The 13,863-nt window shown below is 33.1% G+C and overlaps 1 protein-coding gene and 1 pseudogene across 1 annotated transcript; one reads left to right on the top strand and one right to left on the bottom strand.

The window, feature by feature from the left end:
- The first annotated feature begins 2,052 nt into the window (after positions 1–2,052).
- On the top strand, positions 2,053–4,838 carry LOC143551125 (uncharacterized). The gene is made up of 5 exons (XM_077041633.1): positions 2,053–2,459; positions 3,202–3,478; positions 4,270–4,368; positions 4,465–4,661; positions 4,763–4,838. Exons 1-5 carry the CDS (start codon positions 2,053–2,055, stop codon positions 4,836–4,838), a joined length of 1,056 nt encoding a protein of 351 aa, XP_076897748.1.
- Positions 4,839–4,925: 87 nt separating this feature from the next.
- LOC143551112 (putative galacturonosyltransferase-like 10 pseudogene) lies at positions 4,926–6,111 on the bottom strand (annotated as a pseudogene).
- Positions 6,112–13,863: the final 7,752 nt, after the last annotated feature.

Raw genomic sequence — 13,863 nt, forward strand, 5'->3', positions numbered from 1 at the left:
GTTGTACCCGGTACCCCCAACCCAAAGTGAGATCTTATAGCATGTTTGTGAGTGAGTTTGATTTATTTCTTTTTTTTTTAAAAAAAAGCCGATAAAATGTTTGGCAATTACAAATGCTCCTTTTGTTTTTGTTTTTTGAAAATGTTTTAAAAAACTATTTTCTAAATCCATAAATCTTAGCTTTTAAAATGGCTTTTGGCTTTTTGATTGAAAAAAAATACCAATCTACACACCCTTCACCCTAATACATGAATAAACTAAGCCAAACATTCCTTAAATTCTTGAATTATTGGTTTTTTCCACCACAAAAGCTAATCCATTTTCTAAAATCTCCTTTAGAAAGTAATAAGTCAATAAGCACTTTTGAAGTTAAATAAACAATCCCAAACACCCTCTTAATACATTTAGCTAGAATCCGCACACACGGTTTTGAAGTTATACAAAATAAAATACTAAACAAACATGAAACAAATCTGATGACGTTGGTTCCCACTTCCCACTCGGCCACTCCCACGGTCCACCATTATGAAATCCGTCAACAAGTGGACCTTTGAGGAGGTCCACAAAGACACACAACCCACAAAGATGGGCCTTCTCCTCATGAATAGTGGTCTTTAAAAAGTAGACATAAAAGCCCAATAATATACCAAGGAAGCCCAATCCACAAAAGTTAAGTTGGGACCATAGTAAATTAGTAATGTTGTTTCTCCACTCCAACTGGTATATGTGACGGTAATGGTGCACAAACCAGTCAACCGGTTAGTTGAAAGCCGGCTATTTTCAAATCCGTTATTTTCAAAACTGGTTATTGGTCAACGGTCAAATAACGGGTTAGACAGGTTAATCGGGTCAGGTACTAATCGGTTTTGAGGCAATAAACTCCTATCCGGTATAACCGAACCAGTTAACTGGTAAATAACTGGAAGAAAAATGATTTTTTTAAATAAAAAACCAAATAACCGGTTTCATAGATCAAGAATATAAACCGGTTTCTAACCAACAGTTAGAACCATGTATAAACCGGTTAGTGGTGTACCGGTTACTAACCTGTTAAGAATTGGTTAACTGGTAAGCTTGTGTACCTCTATGTGAAGGTGATACAAAAGGGCCTTTATCATATCTGTACCAACTACCAATATACTTCATAAGATTTTATTTTTTCAATGAGTGAGGGTTCAAGTCTCATCGTCCAATATAAAAAAGTATAATAATTTACAAATTTAGTTAGACTTGTCGTTTTAAAGAAAAAAAATGTTGGACGGTGTAGCGAAGGATCAACAAGAGATGCTCGGTATCATGTAGCAAATAGTTCTTGAGATTGTTGACAAACAAGGGATTGAAATACTCAACTAATGACATCACAACCTGGTTAAGGGATTGAAATACTCAACTAATGACATCACAACTTGGTTATGAGTAAAGTAAGAGAGATGAATCGGTTCAAGCCATGCATTTCACAAGAATTATGCGGGAACCTCTTGTTGGTCACACTCAATTCCAGTAAGAAAGAACGTCATTGTTCTAGACTTTGAACTCGGGTAAAATGGATGATAGCAGGTGGTTAGCCTTTTTGGCATGGCAATCGGTTACACCAACACCCTTAAAAAAAGTAGAGCAAATTGCGGTTTTCGTCCGTGTGGTTTATACAAATTTTCGGTTTCTCAAATAGTTTTAAATCTGAGGTGTATTTAGAGAAAAAAAGACAAAATAGCCCCTCACGTGAGGAACACGATGATGGGTTTAACAATCAAACTTAACGGGAGTTAGTGGGGTCGGGTTTAATCGCAAGTGAAATGAAACCATAAGAACGAAAATTACAGATTTGAAAATATTGAACTAAAACAACAAATTTTAACAAACCACGTCAACAAAAACCGCATAGGGGGTTGATCCGTTGCATAACATGGTATGCCCGACCCGACCCGTCGCCTTACATTGGAAAATCCGCAAGAAAACCAAACAGAATTTGTGGTGAGAAACAAGTGATCCACCGGAACGCTCCAAAACCCCGCCGTACCGGCCACCATCAGCCACCGTAAGCTAACCATTCCAATGACATCAGCAGCTTCTTCCAGAGCTCTACCCTTCCATCACCTCACCCACCACAAACCACTTCCACATCACCGCCCATTCATTTCCACCTCCACCACTCGTTCTGGTTCTGCTGCCACAATCAGCTGCCGTATTTACGGAGTCAATAGCGGCGGCGGTGTTTCCGACGACTCTGTATCCACTAACTCCTTCTACCGTGAATTCTCCGTCATCGCGAATATGTTGAAGCAGATTGAGCCCTTGGATACTTCCGTCATATCCAAAGGCGTTTCTGATTCCGTTAAAGACTCCATGAACCGCATGGTCTCATCCATGCTTGGTTTGCTTCCGTCCGATCAGTTGTCCGTCATCGTTAGGGTTTCCAAACGTCCTCTTGTTCGATTACTCGCCTCTTCGTTAATCACAGGGTAATTTTTAAGTATTTAACTGGTTTTAACTTAATTTCTGTATCTAATTCTTCAATTTGACATTTAATTGTTTAAGTTGTGATGCATGCTTTGTTAGTATTTTAGTGTAATTGTAATCATAATAAACATTAAACAAGTTAGGCATGCGCGGAGTGCATGCTTGTTTTAGTTTGTTCCTGTCATGCATAATCATAAGTGTTAAATGGGGGTAATGCTAATGAAATTCAAAATTTTAAAACTTAACTGCTCCGGAGATAAACATTACGTTGGCATCATTTGGTCTTCTCTCCGGTTAATCTCTCACGAAATTTCAAACTAAGTTGTCTCAGATTTAGAGTTTTATCCGATTAAAGTATTTGGGGACTAGGCTGTTCAAAAAGCTCGAGGCTCATGGATCGCTCGATAAAAGCTCGAATACAACTAGCTATAAAAAGTTAATTTGAAAAATCCTGTGATTTGGATCATTTTTGTAACCGAGCCAACATCGACCCAGGCTCAGCTCGTTGGCTTGAACTTAAGCTCATTTAACTTCAAAATCGAGCTAGAGCCTAGCTAAGTTGTCTCGTTTAATTTCGAGCCCGAGCTCGAGACCACCCTGGCTTGACTAGGGCTCGCTTGCGAACAGCCCTATGGGGAACCACCAAATGACTTTTAATATGAAAGTTTTCATACCGGGACTCTGAAAATCCAAGTCGAAATTCCCAAATTCCCCAACATGCTTATCAATTGGTGTGTTGTTTAGGTATACGCTGTGGAACGCTGAGTATAGGGTTATGTTGATGAGGAGCTTTGAAAGCTCTCCATTGAACAAGCCAAAGAGGTTCAATTCAGGTGATTATAATGATGCTGCAAAGGATCAGTGTGAAGATAAAGAGAAAGTATGCCAGCATAGTGTTGAGATGGAGTATTTTTCTGAAGAATTAGAGAGGTTGAACCTTCAAAGTGGCTTAGCTGATTTGTTTCCCGATGCTATGAATTACATCCGAGAGTTGGAATCAGAGATATCTACAGCCATGAAGGTGAGACGCTTCATGTTTGTTTGTGTGTATACCGCCTGCAAAATTTAACTCTCACTTCTCATATTTCCATACCATATTCTGACTTTGAATATTTTAATCAAATTTGGTGGTGAGAGACATTAGCTTCATGCATCTGCTCATACCAGAAGTTAAGACTCTCAAATCAATTAGACCAGGAGATAGAAAACTTTTTTGAAAACTTTCCTCATTTTCAATTCTGTCTATATATAGGATAGCTTAGTGACTGGACTAGGCCGACCCAGCATCAGTTTGAGCTTAAGCTCGAAGTTAAACAAGCTGGCTTGGCTCGAAAACTCTTAGCGAGCTGAAATTTGTGCTCGAGATCAGAGCTAGAGCCAGCTTGTGTATATTTCAAGTTTCAAAATTTGTATTTCTTCCACATGTGGATATTTATTTTAAAAAATAATATGGATATTATAGCAAAAAAACATAATATTTCGTTCTACATATGGATGGATAACAAAGAAAAAGCGGATGGGTTTCTTAAATGGTCTATTTTAAACTTGAGTGAGCCAAACAAGGAGCTCACCTTAGCCCGAAATTTAAATGAGCCAGCTTTGGCCATTTATTTAGGAGCTGATTTCGAGCGAATTTTGTATTGCGAGCTGTTTTAGCAGCCATACCAAACATGGAGGCTTAAGTATCGTGTGAGATGATTAAGGAATAGCCAAACTTCACTTCTTTATGTGTGTGTGACTTTATGGCTGTGTGAATCTTTGATGGAGCTTGATGCAAAGATTTTGCTGATTGTGTGTGATGCCTTATATCAGGATCTGCACACTCAGAAGCAGGAAACTATGCAAATCGGATGTGCAAGAGAAGGTAACAATGACATATTGAAGTACTTGCGATCATTGGATTCACACATGGTAATCACTGTAACTCGGTTTACATGTGTGTGTGTGTGTATTTGTCTTCCGAAGGTCGTGAACTCGTTTGTAATTTTGTATATTTTGTTTCAACAGTTAAATGAACTATCAAGACCATCATCTTCAGAAGTAAAAAGAATTCTACAACAACTTGTTCATTGTGCATCCACAAAAATATTTAAGAAAGACCTCACCTCTGGTTTAATGGGAGACTCAGTAGTCCAAGAAAAATACAAAAATGACAATGTTAACTTCTGTGAAACGCGGGATCATCTTGCAAAACTGCTGTTCTGGTTAGTATACCATCACTATCACATTGTAACCTCTGCGCATATTCAATATTTCATCTGTTTTAATGCCCTCCAGTTATGTAGTTAACGCAAATCGTCTACAGGTGTATGCTTTTAGGTCATCACTTACGAGGTTTCGAGAACAGATTGTATCTCAGATATGCAGCTGGCTTTGTATGATCATGAGATCATCCACCTTTGTAACTTAATAGATGATGAGCAAGTAGATTATGTGTGCTCTTATAAACTTAGTTATGCTACCTAAATATCGAAATCGATGTTCTGTTCTCATATTCGTGTGTATATAGACATACAAAAAGAATCTATCAAACAAAATTTCAAGAAAAACAATATACACCAAAAAAGAATGAATCAAATTACAAATAACCAAAATACATCATCTCAGTTGTTTAGAGTGTCTGTAAAGATCATAAGGCAACCATAGCTCATCAACCGGACACGGCTCACCCGCGTCTAGTCTCACCCATGGTTTCCCCTTCCCACTCCAATGCAACAAACTGACCGGACCCGGATGCAACGACCTACAGCTATGAACCCTGTTGTTCCCACCAAGCCCATGTTGGTTCCACCTATGGTCAATCACCGCCACATCACCGCCAAACACCAACAAAAACGGCGGTAACGAACCCAACTCGTATATCCTCTCCTCCTTCTGAACCTTCATCCATTTCTCAATCCTACCCCTGAAATCCTCTTTCCTCCACTTGACCAAATCCATCACCATTACCCCTGTGTTGAAATAACAAGGCTTCTTCCCTTCAAACACACTCGCCCGACTTGAATCCGACCAAAACCTGTCGGTAAAATACTTGGTAAAATTCGTGTGACAGTAAACCGGCGCTCCAATTGTTGACGACCCATCTAACGAAACCGACCAAAGCTTTTGTATATCATCAACCACAATAACATCCGAATCCAGATAAACCACTCGTGTCACACTCGGGTCAAGCATGTCCGCCAAGTACGTTCTCGCGTAATTCAACGGGTCCTCAAGCGCTTCACGAACCGAATACGAGATCAAACCCTTCACAAGATTTTCATCAAACCTATAAACCATGAAATCCAAAGACGGAAATATCGTTTCGATGATCCGGGTCAAGTCTTCGGGTTTAGGCGATTTCGATTCGGATGCAATGAAATGAAACTTAAGATTTTCAGGACAAGAAGTGTGTTTTAGTATCGAATGAACAGCAGCTACTGATCCTCTCAAGTAGTTAAAATCAAGAGTCATTGCCACATGGATCGTTTTCGACACCTCGCATTGATCACCGTTTATGTACTCGGGTGCTTCGATGTAATCTACGTTGGTGTTAGTGTTAGTCCCATAAAGTTGGATGTTTGAAGGTGTTTTAGGAAGTGAACGGATTGCATTTGTGGGTGTAATGAACAGAGGAACAATAGTTAACAGAAAAATAACACCAACACGAAGCATATCATAAAATGAAAGGTTGTCTGTCCGGTCGGAGAGTCAAAATCGATGGTCGGATTGGAGTTTGAATGTTGGAAGAATACGAAGAGGATGTGTGCGTATAAATATTAAGTGGAGGAAGAAACGCGTTTTGTTTGGAACACGGAGGGGTTGGGATTGGAGTTTGGGGATAGTTGAGGGGGTGATTTGGAGAAGGGAAAGTGGAAGGGGGATATTTGGAAAATGGATTTGGATTTATAATTCAAAGGGGGAAGGTTCGAGGAGAATGACAGTCACAATAATACGTATATAATGTTGTTTTGTGTATCATTGATTTCTATGTTACCACGTGCCTGCTTCTCTTATGTTCTGCTACATTATTTCATATTCTGTCTTCAAATTTTTACGGGGGATGGAGTCTTTATAAGGGCGTTATATGTTATGTGACGTCACGTCATTGTATGGAATTTGTATAATTGTGTGTAATGGATGGAGTTTCTTATACGTCATGTGACGCAACGTCACCATATGAGTTTTATGACTTAAAGGGGTGTAGTAGATGAAACCCCTTCAAATCATTTTATCATTATTTTATTGTTATTTTTTATATTAAAAAGAAGAAAGTTAAAGCAACCAATCAGATTCCTCTTCCCCTCCCCATTCCAGCATTGTATAAGCGCCCCGGAGGCGGTGTTTCCAGCGCTATGGGGCGTCATGGTTGGGGATGGCGCCCAACTACAGGTGGTCTAACAAGTAATTATTAACCAATTACATGTTTTAAATAAAATAATAATAATAGTTTTAACAGCAGTCAACGACCAATCATGTAACGAATAGTGATAACTTTTTTGTGAACAACGATCTAACCTACTTTAAAATATTTCCATAAACTAGTTATACATACAGCTTGTAGGAGTTGAACGCCTCCAAAACACATTACCACCAAATCAAGAAACTAGTGATAACTAGAGATGTCATTTTTAAATACATCTAGCGTGTGATTTTTACATCGACATAAATATTAAAGCAATAATTAATTAAAAAAATTAAAGGGTTAGTATACAAAATAATTCTATAAAGTGCCACCTTATATGAGTTGTTCTGCTACATCATTTGAATACAAAAAACTCTTTGGCCATCATTCACAACCCATCTCACAATCATGGATCTACCAACACCACCATTAACCACCTAACATACATAATCCCCACCCACCAACCACCACATTGGATGGAATCTAAAACAAGAACACAAAACAAAAGAAAAAAAAAACAAAAATCGAAACCCTTTCACCCTTTGCCAGCACGCACCACAAAAGGCCCTAATCGATGACGTTTTTTTTTATTAATCTATGTTTTTCTTAGTCTTTTGATTTGAAAGGATAACTTTTGGTCTAGTGACATAAGGCGCTTATCATAATCAAAGTGGTGCGTGTACGAGTCTCACAAAATTTACATTACTACATTAGCTGAATTTTTGAATTAGATTTTTGAGGGTGTCTTGTTAGAAAGAGTTAGATTATATGTTTTGAAATTAATTGAAAACAAATATTATCTTGAGCACAACGACTATTTTAGTATTTTAAATTACTTTTTTATTAAATAATGGTAGTAATTCTCTGATTTCTGAATTTGGACTTTTGAAAATTACAAATACGAGACCAAGGTGTTTCCACTTTCCACTTACCATATAAGTGATATAACCTTTCTTATTGATTATTTTTATGATATATAGAAATTAAAATACAGAAAAGAGTATAATTAAATAAAAAGCATAGCATTGCTAAAAGTAGATTCAATGTATCTAATTCAAGTCTACCGTGTTTAATAAATCACATGCAGATGGGTTCTAGACTTCATATCCACGCTATCTAATTAATAAGTTTATAAACACTAAGATGCTTTAATTGTTATAACTTGACAAGGAGTTTATTCTAGTTTAAGTTTACTGTAAATGGGTCTAGATCATAAATGTATAGACACGTTTAATGTTTATGAGTTTATGACATTGTTAAATATGTTTCCAAGTGAGTTGAACTAGTGTATCCCATTTATGACAAGCTAAAACCATTTAAGTAAATGTATTAAGCGAGTGATTGAGAGTTTGATACAACCCTGTGGGAAAAGTTAAAATACAAAGAAAGACAAAAATGAGAACGGTGAGAAGGATTTGTGGCCACACAAAAAATCCCTTATTCTCGTTTCAAAAAAAAAAAAAAAAAACCCTTCGAAAAGACACAATGCAGAGACAAAAGACACAATAACGAAAATGAACAAAAGACACAATTATAACTAAAAAAGACACAATAAATCGCAAAATATAACACAATGCCGAACAAAATATAACACAATGTTAACTAATATAACATAATATCAAGAAAAAAAGACACAATGTCAAGGAAAAAAGATACAATCAATGATGAAAATAAACATAATGATAAACAAAAAGACCCCAATGGTCTTTTTCACTTAACATTGTGTCTTTTTCGAGATTTTTTTTTAAGAACGAGGAAGACGGTGGAAACATTTTTTTGTTTTTACTTTTTTTGTTTTTTTATTAAATTTTAAGTTATGATTTTTTATTTATTTATTTTTAATTTTTTTTGAAGTGTTTTTTTGTGTGGCCATAAATACTTCTCATCCTTCTTATTTTTCTTTTTTTGTAGAATAACTTGACCCAGAACCCTATTATCAAATTAAAATGATTTGTTTAACTATTATATCAGAATCCAAGTAATGCTAACCGCCTCATTGGTAAATCATGTTGATTTGCAGCATTGATTTTGTGTAATGTATATGTCCTCTATATATTGAGGGAGGTCCAACATCAAAGAAAATATTCCATGCAATTTATATGCTTCTTTATTTATAGGATTGCATGTATCTTAAGGTTAAACACCAAAAAATGAGAAGAAAATAATATTCTATTGATTTTTTTTCTCAAACAAAGATTACAATAGTTAGGAAAACAAGCGCATGAAAAGGAAAGTAATAATGAAACTAATTAAAGATAAATTTTCATAACAACTTGGCTTGCAAGAAAAGTCTTATTTTTCTTAATCAATAAGTCGTTTAGGGATCTTTTTTTGACTCGGATGGATCTCCGGCCTGTATCTTCAATGGTTTGGGGTGTGTTTGATGATTGGCCCGTATCATATCGTCTTTTAAGGATTTTACAAACTTTTTTTTTAATATCTTACAAATTGTTCCTTATAGAATTTATGTTTAACAAGTTATGATAGCTAAAAAACAATTAATAGGGCTAACATGTCGTGAAAGATGTGTTAGAGGCTAGCATGCCGTGAAAGACGTGCGTTGAAGGTTAACAGGTCGTGAAATACGCGTTAAGGCCTAACACGTTGTCAAAGACGTATTTTTAAGGGACATTTCTAAAAACTTTCATGTTTCAAACCAAATGTGCTTACAAACTCCACCAAAATGGTAACTGTATTTGATTTATTGACTTAACATATATAATGTGATTCTTCAAGTATAAAACCAAAATTATATTTAATTGTTAACATTTTCATAATTCAAAATATAACATTATCTTTTCATATCTCTTGAACACAACCATTTAAGATTGTTCATCGTTTTTCTCTTTATTTTAAAATTTAAATTATTTTAATTTATTTTCTTTTACAACAAAACCTTAGTCTTTGTAATTTTAGTTTTTAAATATGTGACATTTGTTAAAAATATCATTTTTATACACACAATATTTAATATAACAATATCGATATGAACGTTTTTTTAAATAAATCAAATATAAAGATTTTGTTTTTAACTTAAAATTATAATGCATAATATATCAAAAAGTTAATAAAAAAGTCATAAATAAAAATTATTATATGAAACAGTTGAATTTACTTTTTACATATAATAACTTTTTTAATTATATTTTTCACCCGTATTAAACACGGGCTCTAACATAGTATCTAATACAACACAACACATTTTGTCATGTCAGGAACAAAGTCCGACTTTCTACCTTCTATTTCTCAAGCGTTTTACAATAACTATTTTTGAATCCTTTAATTTAAAATGGATCATATACTTTATTTTTCAAATTGAAAAAAGTAGGAAACAAACATAGTTTATTATTATTACTCTGTTTTTTTATAAGAATACATATTGTATAGTTAAGGCCTTAAAGGACATAATCGTACAACTTATTTATTCAAGTATTAGAAAAGTATAATTTGTTTTTCTAGCCTAGCTATAAAATAAATCGCATTTTTAAGAAATTAAATACTCATTTTAAAACTTGAAATTCGATTTTTAGTGTCGGGGAGGCGTGGAATATTAGGATGCACATGTCACAACTGGCAACTGTAGATGGTCTCAACAAGGAATATTTGAAGCCACCAGGCCCACCGGCCACCACCCATTTTTTGTTCTTTCGTGTTTTTAATGTTAGCGTGAGTTAATATAAAATTATACAAAGTCATTTTGCTCATATAATTAGAAAAATATAAAACTGTATCAATAGTTGTGTGGTTGAAACAATTGTTTAAACTTATATAATACTTTTATGTAACTGTATATGGTTTTTATTCTGTCATATGTCAAATGTCACATATGCCTATATAGTTTCCAAGATTTTCAAGAGAGATTTCCCAAATAGTCTGTTTTCAAGAGAGAAGTCCTAAAATAACATTTTTTTGATAATTTTGAAGAATTTAAACTTGGGAGACACATCGAAAAAAAATAATTATTATGAGGGAGCAGATCAAAAATTTAAAGAAATGTATGGAGCAGACTCAATCAGGGAAAATATAGATGGAAAAGTCCAAATTATTTTAAAATATTGAAGAAAAAGTTCATATTTTTTTTAAACTTTTTTTCTTAAAATACAGTCTTCCAAAACTGTTTTTTTATGTTTCCTACCTGACCCATACATATTTTCAAATTCGAGGAAAATGAGCATTTTAAAATTTATCTTAGGAGACGCATTTCAAAGGCATTCGTTCTTAGGAGACGGGATTTTTGTGTTTCTTCAAAATAATCTTCTTCATGTTACACACACACACACACATATATATATATATATATATGTATGTGTGTGTATGGGAAATTTCAAATGAGAACCTCTTTGAGTTTTAATAACTCAAAAGAACTCAGTGTAACGATTTTTTTTCGAACTTTTTTTACACATGCGTAATATATGTAGGTTACATACACGTAAAAAAAATTACATAATTTTTTACGCACCGAGTCGACTTTTTACACATGTGTAACGGACGTAAAAGTGTAACCACTTACATCTTTATTCTCTCTCCCACTTTGACTTTTTTGTCAGATTTAATCTCAACCCACATATTCCAATCCATTTAATTAAATGTGTGGCATAGAATGGAGTTCTTAAGTTCTTAAAACTCAACATGGTTCTAAAAAAGTCCATCCTATATATATATATATATATATATATATATATATATAGTAGGTGTAGCTTAACGTACAATAAATGGTTATCGTACATTAGGTACGCGAGCTTTTTGAACGTTGATTTCAATTTTACGCGGTGGCATAATTGTAAATAACTTAAAATTTAATTCTATGATCTAATCCATCAATTGATTCATCGAGCGTCTATCTATATCAATATAATTCAACCGTCGATCAGTATTAAACTAATTTGCAGATATCAAACTAATTGAGTTAATTATCTAACCCTAAAAATGTTCGTTACCTGCAAATAAAACATAACGTTTTATCAAAACGTATTAAAAAAATCAATTTTATTTCAAATCAGAACGTATTAAAAGAACGTTTTATCAAAACGTATAAGAAGAAATCAATTTTATTTCAAACTAGAATGTATTAATAGAACGTTTTATCAAAACTTATAAGAAGAAATCAATTTTATAAGCCAGATAAACTAGAACGTTTTATCAAACCAGAACGTATTAAAACAAAACATATTAAAACGTTTTGATATATGAGCAAATAAACCAGAACGTATTAAAACACTTTTATAGTGTATAATGAATTTTGATAAAACGTTTTGATATATATAATATATCTAATAAACTAGAACGTATTAAAACAATTTTAGAGTGTCGAATAAATTTTTCAGACATTTTTTAAGGGAAAACTTAAACGTTGTCGACGGCGATGATGGTGACAAAAAGTGTTGATGGCGCCGGCAAGCGAAGGTGAAGGAGGTGTGCTGGTGTCAGTGAGGGGTGGTGGAGACGGATTGAGGGAGAGGGACGAACAGATGAGTGTAATTGTGATTTTGGGTTTTGAAAATCTATCGGTTGGAAGTGTCGCGTACGTAATGTACGATAAAGCATTATTGTATTCTATCCTTTATATATATATATACACATACATACTAATAAAAGAAAATAATCTGGACACATGACATTTTGAGGTAAATCCTCACTATCAAATTCCCGTCTAAATCACTTCTCTTCTATTGATGGAAAACAAAAAAAAATATATCTCTGTTCTAAATATAGTGTTGATTATAAATTCAACATACTGTATTAATTGGTCAATCTCTATTAATTGAATTATTAATGCTATAATTATATCGTAAACATACTTAATATAAAAAAAATATTAATATATATAATAATTACGTGTCATAAATATATTTTCTTTAAAATTAAAATGTATATAAAAGAATTTGTGTTTAAAGAATACACTAACATTTAATTTTTTAGACATCTTCATATTAAAGGAAACTATAATAATTTTGTTTACTTTTTAGAAATATTCAATGTTTAATAAGTCTTAAAAATCATGACAAATTTTCCATTTTTTATATTTAGTATAAGACTATTGTGACAGTTGAACAACAATGTGTTTATAAGGATATCATGAAAGCTGTTCAAAAAGAAAAATCTGGTGTGTTATTTTGTTTATGATTTGGGGTTTAGGGTATAGAGTAAAAAACATTTTTGTGAAAGGCTTTAACTACATCCTTCAGATCTAAAAGTCTCATTGTTTTAAATACTACTTCCAGTGGTATTGCTTTTTACATTAATTATCTTTTATTTTATTTCTATTAAATTATTCATTTTAATTTATACATTAACTTATACCGTGTAATACACGGGGTTCTAAAGCTAGTATATATATATATACACATAGGGTAAGGTTAAAATAAAAACACACTTGAGTTGTGAAAACTCTAGAAACACATTCTCAACCACATGTTTTTTATTAAAGTTTAAATTTTGTGGTCAACAATTAAAATTAATAAAAAATGTAAATATAAATATAACATTTTCTCTCTTATGAAAACATATATAAAAATTAGTAAAAAATGTTAAAAATAGCAAAACATTTTTTTTTTAGTTTTCGATGATTTGTATTAAATATACAACATATATTACGTGTGTAAAAAAACAAAAAAAACGATATTACATAGGGTTTTCACAACTCAAGTAGGTTTTCATTCCATACTTCTCCTATATATGTATGTATGTATGTATGTATGTATGTATGGGCCAAGTATAAAATGAAAACTCACTTGAGTTGTGAAAACCCTATGTAACATTGTTTTTTTATTACATGTAATATATGTTATTACATTTAATACAAAACATCTAAAACATAAAAAAAATGTTTTGCTATTTTTTTACATTTTTTTACTAATTTTTATTTATGTTTTCATGAGAGAGAAAGTGTAAATTAACTTTAACATTTTTTATTAACTTTAATTATGGACCACAATATTTAATTTTTAATTAAAAACATGTGGTTGAGAATGGGTTTATAGAGTTTTCATAACTCAAATGAGTTTTTATTCTAACCTAACCTT

Source organism: Bidens hawaiensis, unplaced genomic scaffold (genome assembly GCF_021521415.1).
Source record: "Bidens hawaiensis isolate Kalapana, Puna unplaced genomic scaffold, B.hawaiensis_p1.1 tig00016268_1, whole genome shotgun sequence".
In the NCBI taxonomy this organism is placed as follows: domain Eukaryota; kingdom Viridiplantae; phylum Streptophyta; class Magnoliopsida; order Asterales; family Asteraceae; genus Bidens; species Bidens hawaiensis.

Coding starts and splice junctions, on each gene's coding strand:
- LOC143551125 (XM_077041633.1), top strand. CDS start 2,053: ATGACATCAGCAGCTTCTTCCAGAGCTCTACCCTTCCATCACCTCACC. Junction 2,460..3,201: donor GCCTCTTCGTTAATCACAGG/GTAATTTTTAAG, acceptor TGTGTTGTTTAG/GTATACGCTGTGGAACGCTG. Junction 4,369..4,464: donor GATCATTGGATTCACACATG/GTAATCACTGTA, acceptor TTGTTTCAACAG/TTAAATGAACTATCAAGACC.